The sequence below is a fragment of the Geotrypetes seraphini genome, chromosome 12 (genome assembly GCF_902459505.1).
Source record: "Geotrypetes seraphini chromosome 12, aGeoSer1.1, whole genome shotgun sequence".
Taxonomy (NCBI): Eukaryota; Metazoa; Chordata; class Amphibia; order Gymnophiona; family Dermophiidae; genus Geotrypetes; species Geotrypetes seraphini.
In genome coordinates this window covers 22,351,888-22,376,681 of record NC_047095.1, presented here as the reverse complement: position 1 = coordinate 22,376,681, position 24,794 = coordinate 22,351,888, and the positions used below count along the sequence as shown (strand labels likewise).

At 43.4% G+C, this 24,794-nt stretch overlaps 1 protein-coding gene across 2 annotated transcripts in view; it reads left to right on the top strand.

Moving 5' to 3' along the window:
- The window catches only part of CCDC18 (coiled-coil domain containing 18), a 282,822-nt gene that overhangs the window by 247,610 nt on the left and 10,418 nt on the right, over positions 1–24,794 (top strand). For both annotated transcript variants that reach the window (XM_033915992.1, XM_033915991.1), the window contains 3 exons: positions 1,195–1,398; positions 12,199–12,336; positions 21,656–21,835. In XM_033915992.1, the coding sequence (XP_033771883.1) occupies positions 1,195–1,398; positions 12,199–12,336; positions 21,656–21,835 (522 nt within the window). The remainder of the gene's footprint in view (positions 1–1,194; positions 1,399–12,198; positions 12,337–21,655; positions 21,836–24,794) is intronic.

The window sequence follows — 24,794 nt, the reverse complement described above, 5'->3', positions numbered from 1 at the left end:
TTGTTATAGTGCCTAAGTGTTCGTTTGATTAATGGGGTGTTCATGGAACACTTACCGCCACCTACTTTGCAGGAGTTAAGGGCTCCCACATTATCCATGTACTATCTAACTGGTTAGAGCGGGAATGCCCACTCTCTAACCTGAGCATGCCTCTTGAAAAAAATGCAAAAAATTATTTAGCATGCACAAATGTGAAAAATAACACATGACACTTTAGCACATCCTGCATACATTAAGCATGCATTCGCACCTAATATAGCTTAGCAAAAGGACCCCATATGGAGGACAACATAGTAACATAGTAGATGACGGCAGATAAAGACCCGAATGGTCCATCCACTCTGCCCAACCTGATTCAATTTAAATTTTTTTAAATTTTTTTCTTCTTAGCTATTTCAGGGCAAGAATCCAAAGCAGTTTGATAAGCCATTTTCCTGAATAAAAGGATTGTCTTGAAAACTGGTCACCTTTCCCTGGGATGAAAGTACACAGCAGGCATTCTTTTACCTGTGGGAAATGAAGGCAAACTTGTAGGTTGAGGAAGGCAGCAATAAACATAGTTTGGACTTCTCAAAACCAATGCACATTATAGTTGTCACCAGAATACTAGAACTTTAATAATACCACACTGTCTTACCATGAATAATACAAACATGTGCATAATTATTTACAGTATTTAGGACAGTAATGACCCAGTAATGGCCAATTAACACATTAGAACTTGTGTGTCTCCATTACTCACCCCTTTTCAAATTTCCCTTTTATATCAACTATTTATATTTCGAAATGATAAACTTCCAAAATATGCATTAATGATTGGTGGTATATCAAATAAAATAAAACATGAACCATATACTGTACTTGAAACTTTCCCAGTCAGTTCCATGGATTATCCTGTGTCTCACTCAGAAGTTTCTGAAAGATTTCATGAGATCATTCAGAAAAAGTACAAAACTACATGATATCAGATGTGCATTAGACTTGATTTTAACCATCATATACCTCAAGTAAACTAACTTCAAAGTGGGAAGTAGATAGTGTCTGAGGAAGAGGTTCAGCATTAATGGTTCTCACTTCTCTAGTTCTTTCATCTTAAAGAAAAAGCATTAGTGTAGAATTACTTTGCCAATATGCATTTTGTCATCTTTAAATGTATATAAAATTTGAAATGCTAAAATGAATGACCTCTTACAGACTATGAAGGAACAAGAGCAGTGCATTGCAGATCAATACCAGGAAGGGCTGGATGCAGGCCAGCAGTTGAGGCTAGCTCAAGAGCAGATTCAACACACGCATCTTGAATTGCTAGATGCTAAGCAGCAGGTGTCACAAGCTCAGAGTAAAACAAAAAATCTTAAGCAGCAACTAGAAGAAAATAATCATCTTTTGAAAGAAAAGGTAAAGTATTTAATTTGCTTATATCGGGGATTTTTGCACAAATTTTTGGTGTCCTCACAGTACAGCTGACAACTCTTGCTAATAGATATATTAACCGTTTCAACTCATTCCCCCTCTCCTTCTACATCTCTTTGCTCCTTACCCCTGTTCTTTATATTGCTCCCCCTACTCAATGTCTCATCTTGTCGTACCTTGCTGTTTCATTTGCAGCTAGGTTTTTTTTTTTCCATGCTCTTCCTTTTGTTGAGACCACACATGAACTAAATCTTCCTTCTGCCGAGACTACACAAAATGAGAAATGTTGATTTGCATTGACTCTATAGGATTAATGATTGATTCAAGGACTTAGAATATATCAGTCTTCAGGCTTCCTTATCTTTCTTTGGATGATCCTCCTATGTCTGGTGCTTGGTATGCATTCACCTTTCCACCTCCTTTGCATTCAAAGTTGATTTCTAAAATGCATTCCTCTGCTTCTTTGGATTCCATTCCAACTTCCTTATTAAAGCATTTCTTGCCTTCATTCTTACTTTATCGTCGCTCTTTAGTTATTCCTAGTTTACCGGATGGCTTAGCACCTCAAGAATGGAAACTTGCTTCTGTTCTTCCTCACATTAACCCTTTATTTGGCATTGCTGCTCAGAAGCAACATGTGTCTTCTATAACACCTATGGACTAGCAGAAATAAAAGAATTATTCTGTGGACCGGCATCGGTCCGTGGACCAGCGGTTGAAGAACACTGGGCTAAGTTGTGAGCCAGACCCTGCCCATCTCTACTCAATCTCCACCCCAAACACCGCCCCCATAATAGTATTAATTGCACCTTGCACGTCCCGTGCCTCATCTGGAAGCCTTCCCTCTGACGTTGCAAAGTCAGGAGAAGGCTTCCGGTTCAGGCGCAGGATGCCCGTAGGAGCCAATGCCCGTGACTTTGTGCACTGAATCAGTTAGGAAGAGGGAGCTGGCTCGGAGATAACGCTGCATCGATCGTACCGTGGATCAGTGGTTGAAGAACACTGTTTTGGGCCTGATGCATGTGCTGGCTCTGGGGACCGGCAGGAAATTTCTGTGGACCGGCACTGGTCCATGGACCGGTGGTTCAGGAACACTGTTCTATGACTCTTATGGGCATTGTTGCTCTTGTTCAACATCAAGTTACGTAAAGCAGCCATTTCACCATCTGCCAATCAAAGGGTTAAAGTTAAAAGGGTGATACTTCTAATATTTCAAATTGTTGCCCAATTTCAAATCTTCCTTTTTGTTTAAGGTCACAGAGAAATTAGTACCAGAACAGATCAGCTCCGCTCACATCTTAAGTCTCTTCAATCTCCATCTTAGGCAAACTGGTTTCTGTCCATTTTGTAGTACTGAAATTACTCTCTTGGCTCTGTTACTTTGTTAGGTTGATTTTTGATAAGGTACAGATGTTCTTCTGATATCCTTGGACCTTTCTGCAGTTTTTGGCCTTGTAAACAATTCTATTCTTCTCCAGCATCTTGCTGATCTCCACATCTTGGTTATTGTTCTTAAATGGTTCCATTCTTGCTTTATTCTATGTTCTTGTGAGAGAGTGGGTGGTATAGTAAACATTTTCTCACCGATATTGTATTTAAGCCAATTTACAGCAAGAGGCGCTAGCTCATAGATGCTAGGAGTAAGCCATGTTAGGGTAGATGGGATAAACCTATTGAGTCAGAGGGGTGGAGATCAGACCAGGTTGGAGTTAAATGTTCTGAGACATGTGGACAAAAGGAGGCCCTGTGACAAGAGATCTCCAGAAAGAGGCTCTGACGCAAGAGGTTTCCAGGGAGATCCTGAGGGAAGAGGACTCCATTTGAATCTGAGCAATGGTGTCTGAGGAGAAGATCAGGGAACCAGTATGGCTCAAGTACCTTTGCAGGAAGACTACCAAGGTAGTAGGTAACCTTGAACTATATTCAGAAAGTACTTACTTTTGATGCTTGTCCAGAACAAAGGACCCAAGAAAGGACTTCTGTGAAACTGCTTTATGGAGCAAGGAAATACGATAGTTTCACCACTTCTATCTGAAGTATATTGGCTTCCAGTGCCATATCATATTTCCTTAAATTCTTATTTTAGCTCAATGTTCTTTTCATTCAGGATTACCACAATGTTTCTATAACTCTCATTCCTTATAAGCTAGCTCATGCACTGCTCATCACAGCAGCATTTGTTAGTTATTCTGATATATATGCAGATTTATTTAGATTTAATTTGCAGCTCCTATTTCCAAGTTATGGAATTTAACCATTTTACATTCCGACTGAAGTTCATACAGTAAATTCAAGGTAGCACTTAAAACTTATTATAATCTTTCCTTCTCCATGGCATCATTATTTCTATATGTTGGCACTGGTTTTGTCTTGTAAATTAAGAACATAATAGCCTTACTGGGTCAGACCAATGGTCTATCAAGCCCAGTAGTCCATTCTCATGGTGGCCAATCCAGGTCAATAGTACCTGGCCAAAACCCAAGGTGTAGCAATATTCCATGCTACTGATACAGGGAAAGCAGTGGCTTCCCCCATGTCTTTCTCAATAACAGACTATGGACTTTTCCTCCAGGAGCTTGTCCAAACCTTTCTTAAAACCAGCTACGCTATCCGCTTTTACCACATTCTCCGGCAACGCGTTCCAGAGCTTAATTATTCTCTGATTGAAAAAAAAAATTCTTCCTATTGGTTTTAAGAGTATTTTCCTGTAACTATAACTTCCCCTTCCTGATGTTTCTTTCTTCCTTTCTTGAAATTATAGGTTTATTATATCTGTATTTTATATCTTTTCCCCTTTTGTGCCTTGTATAGTTTATATTTTCTTCTATCTTTTCTATTTTTAAATATTGTGAACTGCTTAGATATGCTTTTGACTTTGTGGTTTATCAAATAAAATTGATGATGATTATTTTTATATGGTTCTGTACTGCACAAAGCAAATGTTATCTAAATTTCAATACCTTTTCCTCCTGAATTGGTATCTTTGGGCATAAAAAGTCCTAACCCCCCCCCCCCCAAAGTCCTATGACCTTGGCACTTACCCCCCCCCCTTTTTTTTTTTTTTTTTAACAAAGCTGCGTGGCAACTGCACCAAAACCCATTAATTCCCAATGGGTTTCAGCGTGACAGTGTGATTACTGCAGGCCGCTGCAGTAATTGACTTTGTAAAGGAGGACCTTAGGGCAATATCTTTTCAAATGTGGTACATATATATTAGCAGGTTATTGCATTTTTTAAACTGTTATTTTTCCAAATAAACTCCTTAACATAATACATGTATAAAAACAAAATACTTGAGGTAACACATTAATTCATTTTAGTAAATACAGTCTTTAAGTATATAACATGTAAGAAGGGAGACAACAAAGAGACATTTAAATATACAAGAAATATGCTTATTTTTGTGAAAACAAATTTTTGGAACAAAGTGCAGATTTAAGAGTAAAATTTGATTGGATTGTTTACTAAGTCAAGTATTCTGTTTCCTGGGCTGGCTTGGAATGCTGTTATACAGCATTCTCTGCCACGTATGGGATGATGTCATTAGATAGTGCTGACATGGATTAAAAAAAAACCCCTAAAATGCTTTTCTGAATGTGTCTAGAAGCTCCCTGTGCACCTTCCTCACAAGTTTCCTCAGACTTTCTTTCTCCAAGCCATCACATAGACATGCTTCTATCATCTTGGAGTATTTTTCACTGATTTTGCTGCTTGTAAAAATTTCTTATTATGTTGAATCAATTTTTATTATCAAATAACAGAAAACAAACCAACAAGCAAGAACCACAGTAACAAAGGAGAACAATCAGATACATAATATCGGATTCAACACCCCACCCACACCACCCCCTCCCCAAACCCCCTAATCTGAAGCACAGAAGAACCCTAGTGCAGTAGGCTTGGACTCAGATAACCCACTGCCAAAGATAAAGAGTGAACTCCAACACTGAGAAAAAAAAAAGAAGAAAGAGAGAACGAGAAGAGAGGGAAGAGAAAAGAAAAAGTATGCCTGGTGCCCTCTCAAGGATGAAAACAAGCCCGGGTCTCAGAGAGAATTACAATGAATTCAGAATGTCACTTCGAGCCCGTGGTGATAATGAAAAAAGGTAAGAATCCCAGATCCGAAGAAACTGGCGCTTTCTTCGCAAGCTAAAAGACGCATCCTTCCGCTCCAGCAGCAGCAGAGCATGCAAACGATTCCTCCAAGCCCAGAAGGAGGGCAAAGTATCACCAATCCAAACAGATAGAATTACCTTCTTCCCCAAGACACCCACCCTTCTCATAAACTGCCGCTGACCCGAATCAGATAAACAAAAGGCCTCATACTTGTCCAGCAGGAGACCAGCTGCCGAAAAGGGAAGCTTATCACCGAAAATACGCTCCACATAAGATAAAACCTGCCTCCAAAAAAGTTTAATTTTCACACAGGACCAAAAGGCATGGATAAACGAATGGGGTTGCTGGAGGCACTTGGGACACAACGGAGAATCCGTATAACCGGAATAATATAACTGACTTTTCGTAAAGTAGCCCCGATGAAGTACCCTAAATTGACACTCCCGGAGATCTGTATTAACAGACACTCCCGGAATTCTGGAAATCAAAGAAGGGAGATCCAAAGCGTCCCGAGCTATCCCCAAATCTTGACACCAACGAGCATGTAGTACAGCACGATCAGTCGGTCCCAACCAACGCTGGAGATCTTTATAAAGACCTGAAACCGTAAACCCAGTCTCCAAATATGGATCCAGCAGTGCCGCAAATCTGTCCTCAATAGGGAACGCCAAAGCGGCTTGGAGGAGAGATCGAATATAATGATGAAGTTGCCGAAACGCAAGAAAATCACCCACAGAAAAAACTCCAGACCGGACTAAAGCATCCCAAGACATTAAGGAGCCATCAGCCTGGAGAACATGGGCAAGCAGCGTATAATCCCGGGATGCCAGTTTACGAAAACTAGCATTCTCCATACCAGGGCTGAATTGCAGATTCCCCTGAATAGGTAAGTATCTAGTAATCGAGGGAGTACCATTCCAAAAGTTCAACACATAAGACCAGATGACGCGTAGAGAGTGCAACAACAAACTTCCCCGAAGTGGCACCGGTAAGGCAGAACGAGGCAACTGCACCAAGGACAGAATATGCCAAGGGGCAAAAAAATCCTTCTCATACGGTTTCGGAGTAAAATCCTGGCGATCCGAAAGCCACTCCCCCAGATAACGCAACAAACAGGCCACATTGTATAACCGGAACTGCGGTAACCCCATTCCCCCACCTTCCCACGCGCCAAACAGGTAACGCAACGCCACCCGTGGCCGTCGTCCCCCCCAACAGAATCTAGAAAGCATAGAATGTAATTTAGTAATATCCCGTTTCAAAAGCCATAAAGGGAGTAACTGCAAAGTATAAAGCCATTTTGGAAAAAGGACCATGTTAAACAAATGGATCCTGCCTAACAAGGACAGAGGAAGAGGAGACCAACGAGCAAAACACTCAGCCGAAGAACTAAACAAAGAGTCAATGTTGACGCGATATAACGCCGAAGTACAAGGCGTCAATAAGATCCCTAAATAACGAAACGAAGAGGAAGCCCATTGAAGCGGGAAGGGCCCAGGCCAAGAGTCCCGTAAAGACGAGGACGTGGCCAACGCTAGAGATTTGTCAAGATTTAGCTTAAAACCAGAATAATCTCCATATTCTTGAAAAGTGGCCATCAGATTGGAAAGAGATACAATGGGATCTGAGATATGGACTAGAAGATCATCCGCAAAAGCCAAGATCTTAAATTCGGAAGAACCAATTTGAATACCCGAAATAGCTCTATTAAGCTGAATATCACGGATCAAAGGGTCCAACGACAGAGCAAAGAGCAATGGAGAAAGGGGACAGCCCTGACGCGTGCCACGACGGATGGGAAAAGAAGGAGAACAAAGTCCATTGGCCCAAACAAAGGCTGTAGGTGAATGATAAAGCACCCGAACCGCATCCTGAAAGAACCCCGTTATGCCATACCGAGTTAAAACCTCAAATAAGAAGTTCCAAGAGACCCGGTCGAAGGCCTTTTCAGCATCAAAGCTGACCAAAAGGGAAGGTAGAGGGTCCTCTCCACAAATTCCAAAGAAGCCAGTATGGATCTAATGTTTTTCACACTAGTGCGCCCCTTCACAAATCCCACCTGAGGGGAAGCAATCAAATCAGGAAGAACACGAGCCAATCGATTAGCCAAAACCTTGGCGAACAATTTGGCCTCCACATTCAACAGCGAAATAGGGTGGTAAGAAGAAGAAAGGGCAGCATCCCTATGAGGCTTCAATAGCACGACTATTTGAGCAGAGGAGAGAGATTCCGGAAGAGTACCCCACTGAATGGCGGCTGTGAAGGTATCAGCCAAGACAGGTGCTATGGTAGGATGTAGAAGTTTATAAAATTCCATCCGGAAACCATCTGGTCCGGGAGCCTTCAGCAAGGACCCATTCTGTATTACTCCTGCTACCTCCTCAGCCGTGATAGGGGCATTAAGGTTTGCTACTGCCTGATCAGACAGACACGGAAGGGAAAGGCCATCCAAATACGCCTTGCCCTCCATTAAATCAGATGGTTGTGAATAAAGCTTCCTATAGTAGTCAAAGAACACCGCATTGATCTCGGCATCCGTCCTGACCATGGCCCCCCCATCCGAGCGAAGTTGCAGGATAGGAGTACGACCCGCTGACCGACGGACCACCCTTGCCAAAAGTGCCCCACGTTGATTCCCATGGCGAAAAAATTGATACCTATAATAAGCAAGCGACTTGACTGTTCTAGCATGCAATAATTCCTGAAGCTTACACTGGGAGGTTAAGAGCTGAGCACACAAAGAGGAAGTGTGAGATTGACCGTAAAGCCGACGGAGGTCACCGACCCTACGTTCCAAATGCAAAATCTCCCTATCCCGAGCACGACGTTGATGGCTGGAATATGACATGATCTCACCGCGTAGCACCGCTTTCGCAGCCTCCCAGAAAAGAGTAGAGTCAGCCCGATGTTCAATATTATGAAGCTGATAGTCAGACCATTTCCGAAGCAGAAACTCCTGAAACTTCGGATCCTTATACAAACGGAGCGGAAATCGCCAGCGGAAGGAGCCCGGTGAAGAGACATCCAAATGCCAGGTCAACAAAATCATGGTATGATCAGAGACATCAAAGGAACCAATCGTGGCCGATTCAATCTGAGAAAACAAAGAGCTGGAGGTCAGCCAGTAATCAATCCGGGATAAAGAGGCATGAGCCCTAGAAATGTGAGTATAGTCACGCTCACCTGGATGAAGCGTCTGCCAATAACATCTAAGGATGAGCAAAGTAAAGAAATACCCTTAATAGGATGCACCCTATCCTGGAGAGCAGGAAGTGATTTATCCAACAAAGGGTCATGAACACAATTGAAGTCCCCTCCCACAAGTAAAGGAATATCAGAATGTTGACCAAGAAGGCGAATAAGTGAGGAAAAAAATCGAGATTCATAGTTGTTAGGAGCATAAACATTACAAAGAATCAAGGGTTGACGATGAAGGAGCACCTTAGCAATGATATACCTACCCCCAGGATCCGCCCACTGCTGTTGAATGACAAAGGGTAACCCCCTCCGAATCAAAATCAGAACCCCCGCCTTACGGTTGTTCGCCGGTGCTCCCAAATGATGACCAACCCACCAGGTCTGAAGTTTAGCATGCTCTGCCGCTGACAGATGCGTCTCCTGCAAGAAGACAAGATCAGTTTTCTGACGGTTCAAGGCTCTCAAAATTTTTTGTCGTTTAATAGGCGAAGTGACCCCATTTATATTCCAGGAAATACATCTAAGAGGCTTCATGAGAGAAATTATAAAGACAAAGAACAGGCAAAAATCCAAGAAGAGAACCGAGAGCGAGGCCGTCCCAGCCAGCGACCAGCTCCCATAACCTCAATCCAGACCCGAGCTTCCACCAAAGGACAAAAGGCCACATGCAGGGCACCAGGAACACAAAAATAAAAGAAAGAAAAAAGAGGAACGAAAAAGAGAAGAAGAAAGAGAAAAAACAAAAAGAAATCCCAGCATACCCACCCACCCCTTCCCCCCACCACCCCCTCCCCATCCCTCTTGCGACCCACTAGTGGTCCAAGGGCCCTGTGGAGCAGCTCCCAACTCCCCCCCCCAGCTGACTATATCTACAAGAAACAACCCTCGCCAAATCAAAACAACCCCATCTACAGGCAGTCAGAAAAGGTAAAGCACCCCAGAATCCAACCCAAACTACCGTATTTGCCGGCGTATAAGACGACTTTTCAGTACCTTAAAATCCTCCCCAAAGTCGGGGGTCGTCTTATACGCCGGGTACTGTTTAAATGCCCTTACTTTACATTAGAGAGCTGCACGGGGATGCCCCTAGGGTCGCGGGGATCCCGCGGGGATCCCATGGGGACGCCTCCGAGGGTCGCGGGGCTGGATGTACTCAGTCTTCTGGATGTACGCGGCTCTTCTTCTCCCTACCTTCTCTGCTTGCAGCACAGAGCCGAATGGAAGTCTTCCCGACGTCAGCGCTGACGTCGGAGGGGAGGGAGGGCTTAAACAAAGCCCTCCCTCCCTCCGACGTCAGCGCTGACGTCGGGAAGACTTCCGTTCGGCTCTGTGCTGCAGGCAGGGCAGATAAGAAGGAGAGTAGCCTCGCGGTTCGAGTGGCTACCAAAGGAGAGGAGCGGCCCGCCCCGCCCCGGTTGCAGCACAGCCGGCCAGGTTCCCTTACTTTTGTGGCACTTCCCCGACCGACCGATAACAGCCCGGGTCCGACAATCCTCCCTGCCCTGTAGCCGCGAATCTAAATTACCTTCTTACAGCAGCTCGTAAAATCTCTTGTTTATGGGCTGAGTTCAATAACTTAAGTATGACAGTTTGAGCTCTCGAGCCAGGTTCTCCCAGCGGGCCCAAACGATGAGCGCGTTCAATTCTCAGGGGACCATGCGCTGCTGATAAGGTTAAAGAACGCTGCAACCAAGATTCCAGAAAGGAATGGAGCTCACCATCCTTCACAGATTCAGGCAGGCCAACCAGTCGCAGGTTCCCCCGGCGAGACCGGTTCTCAAGGTCCTCAATTTTTGCTTCCAGGGCGACAAGCTGAGCACGCATTTGTTGATGGTCCCCTTCACGTTGCTGCACTCGATCCTCCAAAGTGGTGAGACGTTGCTGGTAGGAGGAAAACTCCCCCTGCAGCGTTTCTAAACGAGTGTCCACAGAGTCCAATTTGTCCACGATAGGCTGTAGTTTCGTGGTCAGGGATCCCTCCAGTAGAAGCTTCACTTCGGCCACAATTTCTGACACCCACGCAGTCGGCGCCGGGAGCGGTGGGGGAGACTCGCGGTCGGCCATCTTGGAGTCTCCCGCACGGCCGCGATCCCTCTCCCGGCGGGGCAGCTTGCTTGTCATAAAGCCCCGAGGTCAGAAAAACACAGCGGGAAAGCAACAGCAATTTAATCGCCAAGATGCAGTGGCGAAACCGCGGCTCTCAGGGGTCAAAAATAGCTGATGGTGGGAACGGGATCGGGAGCTTACCCCACAGACGTCTGCTCAGCAGCTCGACATCACGTGACCCCCCCTTCTTATTTTTCTCTGTATCTTCTCCCTCCCACTCCAAAACAATTCCCTTTTCTTGGGTTTTCTCTCAATAATTAAGTTTACATCAGCAAATATGGCAGATTTAGGGGTCCTTTTATCAAGCTGCGGTAAGGGTTTAACACGCATAATACCGCGCGTTAAACTGCCTGCTGCGCTAGCCACTAACCCCTGCATTGAGCAGGCGTTAGTTTTTTAACCGGCCGCGGGGGTTAGCGCGTGATGAAATGTCTGACACGCTAACCCCGCTAGCGTGGCTTGATAAAAGGAGCCCTTAGTGATTGGCTTCAAATGTAGATGGTTTGAACATCATCAGTAATGCGGCAGAGTGAATTCATGGGCAGACAAGGCCGAAGCAGCCTGATTAGAGTGCTGTTGGACCGACGCTGCTTAGGGAGGTAAATAGGGCTCACAGTGGGGTTCCGATGGGAGGGTGGGAAGGATGGGGATTCAGCTGCGTGGCGGGTGCTGGAGGGGGGCAGTGCTCACTCAAGGATTCTGCTGCACAAGGGATGGGAGGGAAGTGAAGCTGGGTAAGGGTCCTGCTGCACGAGGGATGGGAGGGAGGGAAGCTGGGCAAGGGTCCTGCTGCATGAAGGAGGGGAGGAAAGATGCTGCATATGTGGGGGGAGAGAAAGGGAAGAACCGTGCCAAGCTCCACTTCCGTGGAGAGGATGCGGTATATAAACTTAAGGTTTAGTTTAGTTTAGTTTAGGAAGAATTGGGGTGAAGGAGAGGAAGGGAGAGATGATCATGTGCATACCCTAAAAATAAGACCTAGTGCCTTTTTTGGGCCTAAAATTAATATAAGACACTGTCTTATTTTCAGGGAGATACGGTAGTGAATGGGCAGACTTGAAGAGATTCTAAGCTGTGCTGGAAAGGGACTGTCTCTATGTATGTGTACAGTGCTCTTCTCAAGGTGTGCACACTATTGAGCTTGAGTATGAGAACGTATCTAGGGAGGCTTGGTGATTGTTCCTTACAGCTCTAGCAATTTGGAGCCTGCCCATGCCCAACCAATCTTAGCTGCTGTCATGACGGAGTGGATCATGTGCCATAGGGCTGGGAATCTAGAAAGTATTTGTTGCCTTTTATGCATAAAAAGTAGTAAAAAATGCCTCATTAGCATAATCCTAAAAAGCTTGTTAATTTATCTTACAGGAAGCACGAGCAAACCATTTAGTAAAAGAACTGACTGTTGTCCATTCACATGAAAAAGAGTTAGAAGCAAAGATGCAAGCTGAAATAAAGACTTTGAAAGAAGAAATAGAATCATTGAAGGATTTCTATAATAAAGAAGTAAGATAACAGATTGCTTAAATTATTTTGTTAGTGTTATGCTATGATGTAGTCAGATATTTAATTTTATATGATGTAAACCACTTTGGGAGCCTCTTATAGGGGGAATAACAGTACACAAGCCTAAGAAAAGAACAGATCTTAACATTTCTAATTATGGTAATAGAATATGGGCCCAATATTTAAAGCAATTTAAGCAGGCAATGCTGCTGAATATTAGCACTAACCAGCCATCTTGAAACCAGGCAGGAGAGGGAGCATTGCTGAAGCAGAGTCGGAGAGGAAGTTATGTGAGTACCACAATATTCAGTGTCGATACCTGCAGATAGGACCACCCAAAAAACTATCCTAATTATACCCACTGAGTTAAGCAGGTGCCAGCAATGAATATTGGCCAGCAATTGCATAGCTTCTGGATATTGGCCTGTACCTTGCATCATTTTGTTTCCTGGACCACCCCATCAAAGCTCCATCACCATAAATCCATCCCCTCCAATCAAGCACACTCCCCCACATGACCTGTTTCACCACCCTGGACTAGTCAAGCCCATGTGACCCAATCCCCCCTCCTGACCTCTCAAATCAGTCAAGCATCCTGCACATTTTCAATCCCCCCAGCAAAAGACCTTCCTCCTGGGCTTACCTAACATCCCTGGTGGTCCAGTAGTATGGCAGGCAGGAGAGAACCCCATTAGTGGCTTGGGTGGCAAAATGGCTACCATGACCTATAGTGGTAGTCTTGTGGTACTGCCACTAGGGTCAACCTTTAGCAATAATACTGCAAGACTACTGCTAGAGGGCACAGTGGCTACCATATATACTCAAATATAAGCCAACCTGAATATAAACCGAGGTAACCTTTCCCTCCCCCAAAGGGAGGCTCTGCACCCTGTTCCCTCTCCCTCCCTCTTGATGCCATGCAGGCATCCCCCACATACTTTTGAAATCCCTGGTGGTGCAATAGTGGGCCGGGACAGGAGGATCCCTCTTGTCCTGGCTGACTGTGCTGACTTTTAACTTCCACCCGCCTTCCCCGCTTACCTTTAAAATTCCTGGTGGTCAAGCGGTGGGCTGGAGCAGGAGCAGTCTTCCCACGCTCCTGCCCCGTGCTGAGCCACTAGCTGAATGACTGCTGCGTGTTCTTGTGGTACTTGATTGGTTTTGGAGGATCAGAAGGGAGTGAATAACATCCAGGACCTGCATAAAATCTGGCAGCCAAGACATGTTCAATCAAACTCATATATTCAGTGCTAGTACACAGACATGGCCAGGTACTGAATATGTGAGCCTAATTAACTGGGTCACTGTCAGTACTTTAGATTGCTCTAAATCTAATAGATGCTGGCACTGTAATCTGGAAGCGGGGACGTTGGATCATTTACTTTTTTATTGTCCCTGTATTATGATATTTTGGAATTCAATTTGGACTCAAGTAAATTGCCTATTAGAAAACCATGTTGCGTTATCTTATGATACTGTTCTGTTTGGTATATCTATGAGGAAAAAAAAGTCAAATTTCTTTGCATAATAACAAACTTTTATTGATCATGACGGGGGGTCGCCATTCTGCATATTACCAATAATTGGAAAAACTATACTAATCTTAAGTATATATATTTTGGTGGAACTCATTATGCCATGTATATAAGATGAAAAGAGTAATTGCTATGCAGAAAGGGATTTATAATAATTTTATAAAGATCTGGGGGCTATTGGAAAAATATTGTAATGAGTAGACATCATTTTCCTTGGATTCAGGGGAGGGGATAGTTGGAATGGGCAGACTTGGTGGGCTGTAGCCCTTTTCTGCTGCTTTTTTCTATGTTTCTATGTTTCTATATGTACACACTAGGGGGAGGGGGGTGGTTTTAGAAGTATACAATCATTAAGTATTCATAATATGTTTATAAGTTTTGTTTGAAATATTTAAGGAAGGGTGGGAGGGAAGGGATATATGTTTTTCTGATGATATTAGAAAGGATTTCAAGTGTTATATAGAAGTTATAAATGATGTATTTCTGTACATTTGTTGTGTGATTTAAAATGAATAAAAAAATTAAAAAAAAAAAAAAAAGTACTTTAAAAAATACTGACTGCTGCTGGCTGAATATTGACCAGTATGTTTTTAAAATAGGAATTACTACACCAATAAATACTGGTCAGTGTTTTGGATTTGGCTGTAATTATACTGTTTGGCGATCTTTTATCCCTTGTTCCTTTTGCTAGCTCTTTACTTCCAAGTGGATTTGTACCAGAATTTGAGTCTGTTATGACATGATGATTCTAAATCGCCTTGAACTTCCTGTAGAGGTAATCAATAAAAATATAACTTATTTTATCCGAGATAAGCAGGCAGCATATTCCTACATGTGGGTGATGTCATCCACCGAACTGGCAAGGGCAGTCAAAAAAGTGTACTGTCACTTTAAAATTCAAAGACTGCGCATACTACATGCGCACAAGCAGGTGCCTTCCTGCCCAATGTTGACTCATGGGACCGTCAATTCTCAGTTTTCCATAGAGCTGAGAAGCTGCTATTAGAACCTTATGCGTCTATTTTGTGCCTTCTTGTTAATAATTTTCCCCTTTCTTTTAGTTATATTTTTATTTATATTTTTTCTTTCTTTTTCCTGTATTCAGTTTAAAAAAAATTCATTTTTGAATGATTTTTGGTTTGGGGCCTTTGGGCACTTTTCAGTCTGTTTTCAGGCTGGGAGCATCAACTCGTTCTCAGTATACCAACTACTCGACCTCCCTAGACCATTAAGTCCTTTGACATGCGTTGGAAGTTTTTCCTTTTATGTCCAAAGCTTCTAGCAGCTTTAAACAGTGTGCTCAATGTCACAGAACCATTTCAGGCAAGGATCTGTATAACTGATATGTCCAGTGCCTAGATCCTGATCTTGTATATATTCTTGTATGCTAGGGTCTCGCAAAAAAGGTTGCTTAAAGCCAAAAAGTTACAATTTGAGAAACTTTGTGGGCCATCTTCAACTACATCGACTAATGCTGGAGACTCTGACGCTAGTGCTCAACATCGCTCAATGCAGGCATTGACACCAGTACCAACAATTCTGATGACACACTCCTCCATCAGTGTCACTGTCATCGGGGGAGCCTTTTAAGAAAGCTAAGAAGCACAAACATTTCTCCCCCTCAAGGCAGACATCAGCATCATTCTAAATGTCATAGCCATAGATGCATTTGAAGCGTCGTCACACTGATGCCATAATGCCGTCTTTGCAGCTGGTATCTTCTCTGAGACGTGCCTTAACATCAAAGTCGCCAACACCTCAACAACCAGCACCTAATGCACCCTTGCCAGTATCAGTATCGGCCAGGAATAGCTGTGCATGCTGTTGCAGAAGGAGTTAGCTGGGCTATTGCCAGCACACTCTATACCAATTCTTGCTTCCACACTCCCAGCCTCAACTTAGTCTGAGCAACACAAAAAGACTTTGAGATGCTACGATGTCAAGTATCTACATTGAGGCCTGCATCATCATCAAGAGAGCATAGTTCATTCCATTTTGGATTCTCCTCTCAACATTCATCAAGGCACTCACATCGACGATCATCCCAGTACTCACTCCGATACTCCTCACGACACTCTCAATGCTTTCCTCATCAATCTCAATCTTCAAGGCCTGACGTCAAGGAGTATAACTCTGACTTTTCTCTCTGCTCATCCAGCGACTATCCAGACCTGTCAGCTGATAAGATAGATCCATCACCTCCATTGCCATGTCAAAGGTCACCCCCGGACAGTCTGTCCTTCACAAATTTATAAGACAGATGGGGCAAGCACTCCCAATAAATAAGGAGTCTGAAACAAAGCCTCAAGCAGAAATTATGGAGGTACTCGACTACAAAGAGTGGCCTAAAGACTGCATAAAGGTTTCTTTCCACAATCTCATTTAACTATGAGAAATCCCATCTAGAACTCACTTAAACTCTAGAATTCATTGAAGCCCTCTTAGACAAGTCTCAAACTTTTGTCTTCCTACCTCAACAAAGACTTGATAATCTAATTTGAATTCGCCAGAAGGTCTCCTCTCATCACCACATAACTACACATCCAAATGCTGCTAGTCCTTGGCCACATGGCCTCTACAATATATGTAACTCCATTTGCCCATCTACATCTCAGGGAACCTCAATGGATACTTTCAATCCAATGGTCTTAAGCCACCGGACTCCTATCCCAATGGCTGAGAGTGACCTCCAGAGGCCTATTGTTCCAGAAGCCACCACTTTAAAAGATATTGACAACCAATGCCTCCATGCTCAGATGGGAGTCCACCTCAACAGCCTCCATCCCAAGGCTCTTGGAGTCCATCCAAAAGAGATCTCCATATCAATATCCTTGAGCTTCAAGTTATTTGCAATACTCTATACACATTGTCTCCTCAGTCAAGTAGTACTCATCCACACAGACAGCCAGGTAGCCATGTACTACATAAACATGCAACGTGGTACAAGATTTCACCTGCTCTGCCAAGAAGAGATCCATATCTAATCCTAGACAATTCCTTGCAACATTTTCCTGAGAGCAGTCTACCTAGCAGGAAAGGTGAACATTTTAGCCAACAATTTGAGCAGACTCCTACCATTGTGCGAGTGGTCACTCAATTCCACCGCTTTACATCAGATCTTTGCAGATCAGGGAACCCCAGAAGTGGATCTCTTTACTTTCCCCTACAATCACAAACTTCCTCTCTTCTGTTCCAGGCTTTACACTCCCATTTGTCTGGAGTCAGATGCCTTTCTCCTAGATGGACAGGATAAGTTCCTTTATGCTTTCCCTCCATTTCTTCTACTCATGAAAATTCTGCTTAAACTTCGCTAAGAACAAGCCACCATAATTCACATAGCACCTTGGTGGCCACATCAATCATGGTTTCCTCTCCTCCTGCAACTCGGCAAAAGGCAACCCATCATGCTTCAAATCTTTCTAACCTTGTTGACACAGAATGAGAGCTCTCTCCTTCATCCCAATCTATGTTCATTAGCTCTTACAGTGTGGTATCCTCCCCCTGGACCCCGACTTGTGGTGTCCCACAAGGCTCACCCCTCTCCCCAATCCTCTTTAACATTTACATGTCCTCCCTGAAACTACTCCAACTATCCCCCCTTGAAACTCTTTACACTTACGCTGATGACATCCTCGTCCTCCTTGAGACCGACTCGAACCTCACTAACCTCTCCACGAACATATCCTCATGCATAAAGAACCTCCAATCCTGGGCATTCACAATGCATATGAAACTAAACGAGTCCAAAACAAAACTCCTTTGGCTCGGCCAAAAATTAGACCATCTACCTTCCTCCATCCCATTGTCCACCGGCCCCCCATTACAGCTCGAGTTCTCAAGCAAAGTTCTGGGTGTCACCTTAGACTCTTCTCTATCCTTCAACGAACATCTCCAATCCCTGGTGAAGAAATGCTTCTTCAGCCTTCACATGCTAAGGAAAGTCAGACCCTATTTTCACCAAAAACACTTCGCAGTCCTAGTACAATCCATCATCCTCTCCAGATTGGATTATTGCAATTCTATCTACCTCAGCCTAACCAAGAAAAGCCTCCACAGACTTCAGCGGATTCAGAACTCCGCAGCTAAGCTTGTTTTCGCGAAAAGCAAATTTGATCACGTCTCACCACTCCTGTCTAAGCTCCATTGGCTCCCAGTAATCCCCAGGATCCACTTCAAATGTGCGTGTCTGGCCTACAAGATCCTACATGGCATCCTTCCTGCCGTTATCCCTCTATCCTGGAACTCCCCAACCCCTACTTCCTCTAGATCCTCCCAAATTTTTAAACTATCCTTCCCTTCCATAAAAGGTATTTCCCATGTAGGCAAACTTGGGTCATCCCTCCCCTTTAGAATCACTGAGATCTGGAATAACCTCACCTCCCCTCTCCGAACCTCAAGCTCCCTCCAACTCTTCCGCAAACACCTAAAAACCTGGCTATTCTCAAAACTGTAACACTTTCCCCCTCTTAGGCCTCTCACCTTCCCCCTTTACACCTAACTCTTTAATCTCTCCACTGTAGTTCCTCTCTCATCTTTCTTCCTGTAAACCGTGCCGAGCTCCGCATTCGTGGAGATGGTGCGGTATATAAACCCAAGGTTTAGTTTAGTTTAGTATCTGTCTCCCAGCCAATAAATGCCTTTGCACTATCTGTGCCATTGTCAGTCATCATTGAAGCCTCTAGAAAGTCTTCCATACAGCGCTGCTATCATTTCATATGGACTCATTTCACAATCTGGTATAATGTTAACTCACTGGATCTGATCACCTGGCCTCTCCCATTGGTCCTAGATTATCTTCTACACCTCTCTAACTCTAGACTAAAAATTACTTCAGTAATCTCAATGCTATTAGTGCTTTTCATACTCCACTTGACAAAAAGTCATTGTCTGTGCATTCTTTAGTTTCCAGATTCATGAATGGCCTTCTCCATACCAGACCTCCAATCAAGCCGCCTCCTGTAACTTTGGACCTTAATGTTATCCTTTCCACTCTGATAAAGCCTCCTTTTGAGCCACTCTAAACTTCATCTCTTAAACATCTTACTTCATGTCTTACTGCATGTCGAGTCAGTGAACTTCAAGCCCTTGTGTCAGATTCTCCCTATACAACATTCTACCATGACAGAGTGGTTCTTTGCAATCATCCCAAGTTTCTCCCAAAGGTCATCTCAGAGTTTCATCTAAACCAGTCCATAATTCTCAGTCTTTCCAAGACCACATTCTCACCCTGGTGAAGCAGCATGCCACACCATACATTAGACTAAACGTGCTCTTGCTTATTACTTGGATTGCACTAAATCTCACAAAACTTCCACTTAACTGTTCCTGTCTTTTGATCCAAACAGACTCAGAGTTCCTGTTTCCAAGAGAACCATCTCAACATGGCTGGTGGACTGTATCTCCTTTTGCTATGTTAGGAGTGGGCTGATGCTTGAAGGCCATGTCACAGCACATAAAGTTAGAGTAATGGTGACTTCAGTAGCTCATCTTCATTCCACTCCCACTGAGGACATCTGTAAACATACCTTCACATCCCACTATTGTTTGGAAAATCATTCTAGACGTGATAGTCAGTTTGGCCAAGCAGTTCTACAAAATGTATTCTCCGCTTAAGAGGCCAATTTTCCTTTAAACCTTTTGGTTTCGCCAGGCTCATGGTAGTTGTCAATAACCCTCTTCTAAGAACATAAGAACATAAGCAGTGCCTCTGCTGGGTCAGTCCTGAGGTCCATCGTGCCCAGCAGTCCGCTCACGCGGCGGCCCAACAGGTCCAGGACCTGTGCAGTAATCCTCTATCTATACCCCTCTATCCCCTTTTCCAACAGAAAATTGTCCAATCCTTTCTTGAACTCCAGTACCGTACTCTGTCCTACCACGCCCTATGGAAGCGCATTCCAGATGTCCTCCACACGGGTGAAGAAAAACTTCCTAGCATTTGTTTTGAATCTGTCCCCTTTCAACTTTTCCGAATGCCCTCTTGTTCTTTTATTTGTTGAAAGTTTGAAGAATCTGTCCCTCTCCACTTTCTCTATGCCCTTCATGATCTTGTAAGTCTCTATCATATCCCCTCTAAGTCTCCTCGTCTCCAGGGAAAAAGCCTCACAGCTCCTTTGCTTTTCTCTATCCATTGGCTCCCGGTTTATTTTAGAATTCAGTTTAAGTGTTTATGTATTGTTTTTAAGATTTTACATGATATCTTTGCTCCTCTTGTTCCTCTGCTCTGGAATGTTTATAGATTTTCATATGCAAGAGGCATTCATCGATTTGAACTTTCTCTTCCTTCTAGGAAAGGAATTCAAGGAGTTAAGAATTTTAGCAGCTCTCTGGCATTTAAATTTCTCCAACTAGGGGAAAGAACTTCCCCTAATTTTGAGGTGTCCCAGTTCCTTCCAACTCTTCCGTAAACTTCTAAAAACTTTTTTATTTGCTAAACATTTTTAAAACGAACTCTTGTATTTCAGTTTACTTTATTTTTTTGTAATTTATTGTTAACCGCGTCGAGCTTCCTTTGGTTGAAGACCCGGTATATAAGGTTAAGTTTTAGTTTACAAAATATTATTGCTCACAATATTCCCATATATATGAAAAAGTGTATATCACTTGTTCATTCAAAAATGTGTGTATAGGAAGAGGCCTCAGTACCGGAGCCCACGCACAGTCGTATTCACAGACTGAAATATTCGGCGTGGTTGTGCTGCTCCCTAGCTCCAATCATTGGCCTTCTTCCTGATTTTATTTGTGTATTATAACAATATTTAGTGAATAATAAATATTCTAAAAATTGATATTCTCGTTTGTTAACTAATTACTGTGTCTTTTTACTATGTCTTTTTTCTTATGTTCTATTAATTCTTATTCATTCTTATTCAGTGTATCTACACTCTTTCACTCAAATTGAGACTATGCTGACAAAAGTTTCTAGCAAATCTGGTTTAGCTGTTACTAAACACTTTAGTATCGAAAAATTACTTAACTTAAACAGTGCTTGTGCATCGAACAAATACCAACATGGCCAGCGTTTCGTGGAACTCAACTCTTGTCCACTGCTTCAGGGCCAATTTTTACACGTACCAAGCCACTGCAAAGAAAATGCAAAATTAATACGGGATAACTTTCTCAAAATCCCATACTATAACAGATTCTTACTTACTTTTCTGTAACAAACTAACAGCAGTCTCCATAAAACTAAAATGGCGACAGCCTCTATTTCAAGAGCTGTAATTTAGTGTAGTAAGTTTTAGTTTAGTTTAGAATATACTGCCTGCTTGTCCTCAGATAAAGCATAGTTACTTATCTGTAGCAGATGTTATCTAAGGACAGTAGGCAGATATTCGCACAACCTTCCCACCTCCCCTAGTTTTCTTAGCTTTGTTACAATACTGAACTTACGGTTTCATGAGCCGACGTCATATGGGCAAGGCACCTTGCCTGCATGCGGTATGGGCAATGAAGTTTTAAAGTGACAGTATACTTTTATGACTGTCCGTGCCAGGTTCCGTTGAAGAGGTCACCCACATGTGAGAAAATCTGCCTACTGTCCTCAGATAACACCTAATACAGGTAAGTATGCTTTTTTGTGTTGGTAAATATGGTGAAAATTTTTTTAAGTCTTTGTAATGCCAGGAAAGATCAGTTATTACAGCCTAGACACTGCTGTTATTAGATGCAGAAAGAGGGAGATTGTGCACATATCCAGTTTAATATGTTAGAAAGGAAGGGGAGTAGTTGCAAAGTAAAAACAATGCAGTGGTTTTTATTAAAATGTTCATATTTCTATACTCCAGAGAAGCCATGCAGAAGTCCTGTTGTTGGCTGACAATCAGAAATTCAGTAATCTGATTGAGAAATTGAAACAGAGGAAGCAGGAACTCAGAGAAGGCCAAGAAGCTATCACCAATCTGCAGAGAAACATGCAGAAGAAAAATGAGATGATTCAAGTGGCAAATGATGCACTTCTTGTTAAAGTGAGTTCCCACTTGTTTAGAATATACCTGTGGCATGAAATGTGCAAACATGCATTTTTTAAATTTATGTTCATCAAATGTTAACTCCTGTTTCTGGAATTCATAGCCAGTGCTCTTCAGTTTCATTTGAACTATTAAGGCAATTCCAAAAGGAGCAACTTGAAACATATGTTAGCCTCCATTGGTCTTTACAAAGGCACATAATATGATGGCACAACTGGTTGTTTGCATTTATATATTATCTCAATTTTATGTACAGTATATAAGTTGAGGGTAAAATAGAAGTATGTACTTAAAACATAATTGCATCTTTCCATCCTGACATGTCTTGCAGTTGGAGGGAAGGGGGATAATTTTCTAAAGTTTCTTCTGAGTGTAAAGCTTATTTAACAAGCAGGAAAAGGCTTTATATAAAATCACACAACTGCATACATGTGTAAAAATTATGCCCATGGAATGTATGCCCCTGTTTTTACACAATCTGCATGTGGGCATTCTTAGGGGAATACTTTGGGCAGAATAGAGATGGAGCTGTAATGCAAGTACATATTTTATAAAATATGCATGTATATGCATAGAATACATGCGTCCATCTGCATCAACTTTAGAGCAGGTGTAAATGTGGGCATTGGTGCCTAATGTTACCTTTATAAACCAGGTGTCTTTTTAGACTCCTCCATATCTTCATCAACAGAGTACTCTACATTAAAAGAACAAAATCAACAAAGAATCACTATACATGCAAACCTTTCTCTGGAGGCTGGAGGACAGGAACAAAGTAAAGACATTGCTAGTTTGTTCTTAAATGGTTGAGGTGGGCAGGGCCTTAATGATTTTGAGCAGGGTATGTAACTTCTGAGGCATATGACAGTGGGAACATAGTTCATGTATTCTAAATAATTTTATTCTATTTTAATTAATTTTAAATTGTTTTTATGGAATTATTATGAACCATTTTGGATGAACTAGAATGCCCTCTTTTTGCAACACTGCCACGACGACCACCATCACCTTGGTGAATGTCCGCGGAGCCATGGCCAGACCAAAGGGAAATGCACAGAACTGATAATGTTACCTCAAGATCGCAAAGCGCAGGAAGCGATGATGGGAGGCCCGAATAGGAATATGCAAGAGGCCTCAGTCAGATTTAGAGAGGTCAGAAACTCCCCCAGCTGATCTGCCAGAATCACAGACCGCCGAGTTTCCATGCGGAAGGAAGGCACGTGAAGAGCCCTGTTGACCCCCTTCAAATCTAGGATAGGCCAAAAGGTCCCTTCTTTCTTTGGCACCACAAAGTAAATTGAGTACCAACCTGTGCCCCACTCCTGCGGGGGAACTGAAACCACCGCTTGGAGATCCAACAATCTTTGAAGGGTCTGGCGAAAAGCCTGATGCTTCCACTCCACCCGTGAGGGGGAAACGATAAAATGATCTGGCAAGGAACGGGCAAACTCCAGAACATAGCTGTCCCGAATCACCTCCAGAGCCCACTGATAGGACTTGATGTCTGCCCACTTTGGCAAAAAATCTCGCAGCCTGGCACCCACCGGAACCAAGATGGGTGCCGACAAGGAGTCATTGGGCAGGGCGGGCAGCAGGGGACCTGGTGGGGGCGCTGCCTGAACCCCGGTGGGCCCCAAGGAAGGATTGCATGTGCTGAAAGAACCTGCCTCTAGAGAGCCTAGGAGACTAAAAGGAGGCGGTGGAAATCATGCCCATGCCCACGATCAGCCCCTCCTCGAGCCAATGGCCTAGGCCTATCCTCAGGCAAATGAGGCACTTTAGAATCAGTTAGAGTCTGAACCAACTTGTCCAAGTCCTCACCAAACAAAATGGACCCTTTAAAGGGAAACTTTGTCAATTTAGCTTTGGACACCGTATCTGCTGACCAAGTGCGAAGCCACAAGCTATGGCGTGCTGTCACTCCAAAAGCCAATGACTTGACAGAAGCTCGCAAGAGGTCATACTTGGCATCTGAAAGCTAAGAAGCACTCAATTCAATCTTTGCCACTTCGCGCTTTAGCAATTCCCAGTCCTCAGATTTACTATCAAGCACATGCTTGGCCCAGTGAAAACACGCCCGAGCCACCAGCCTGCCACACATCGCTGCCTGGACTGCCAGAACTGTCAACTCTGTTTAAGGAGGGACTCCAACTTATGCTCCTCAGGGTCCTTCAAGGCCGCACTGCCCTCAACAGGCACGGTATGCCTCTTAGAGATGGCCGAGACCACTGCATCCATCACAGGTGACTTGTGTCCCTATCTCCTTCAGGAATGGGATACAGGCAGGCCATAGAGCGCGCAAAATAAAAAGGAGTTTCCGGCACCTGCCATTGTGCGAGCATAATATCCCGAATATCCTGATGCATAGGAAAACAGCGGGAAGCAGAGCGGATCCACTTAAGCAAGGGGTCCACAGTACGCGGGGGCTCCAACATGAAACCGAGATGACCTGAAGAATTAACTCATGAAGTTCTTCCCGCTGAAAAATGCACACCACAGACACATCCTCACCAGCAGGGGGGGTGCTCAAACCCCTCGCTGGTGGAATCCGGCCCCCCAAGAGGATCCTGGAAATCTACCCAAAGGTCCAGGTCCACATCAATACCATATATCTTCTGAAACAAAAATGTTTTCAACAAAATCTTGAAACAGTCAACATCATCAAGCCCTCACAGTTGCTTAGGTAATTGGTTCCATAACTGTGATCCACACACGTAGATTATAGATTTCCTGTATTTCTTGTGCTTAATTACACAAACAGAAGGAAGCACCAGGGCATTACTGTTCAGGGAATGTAAGTTCCATGTTAGTCGATAAATACAAAGGGAGTCTAACAAAACTGGAGATTTCCTGCCAATCAATGTTTTAAAAACAAGTAGCAACAATCAGACTGTGTTGATTTTCGTTCTGTTCAATAAAGATGATTGATTAAAAAAAAGGCTCTGACGCTCATTGG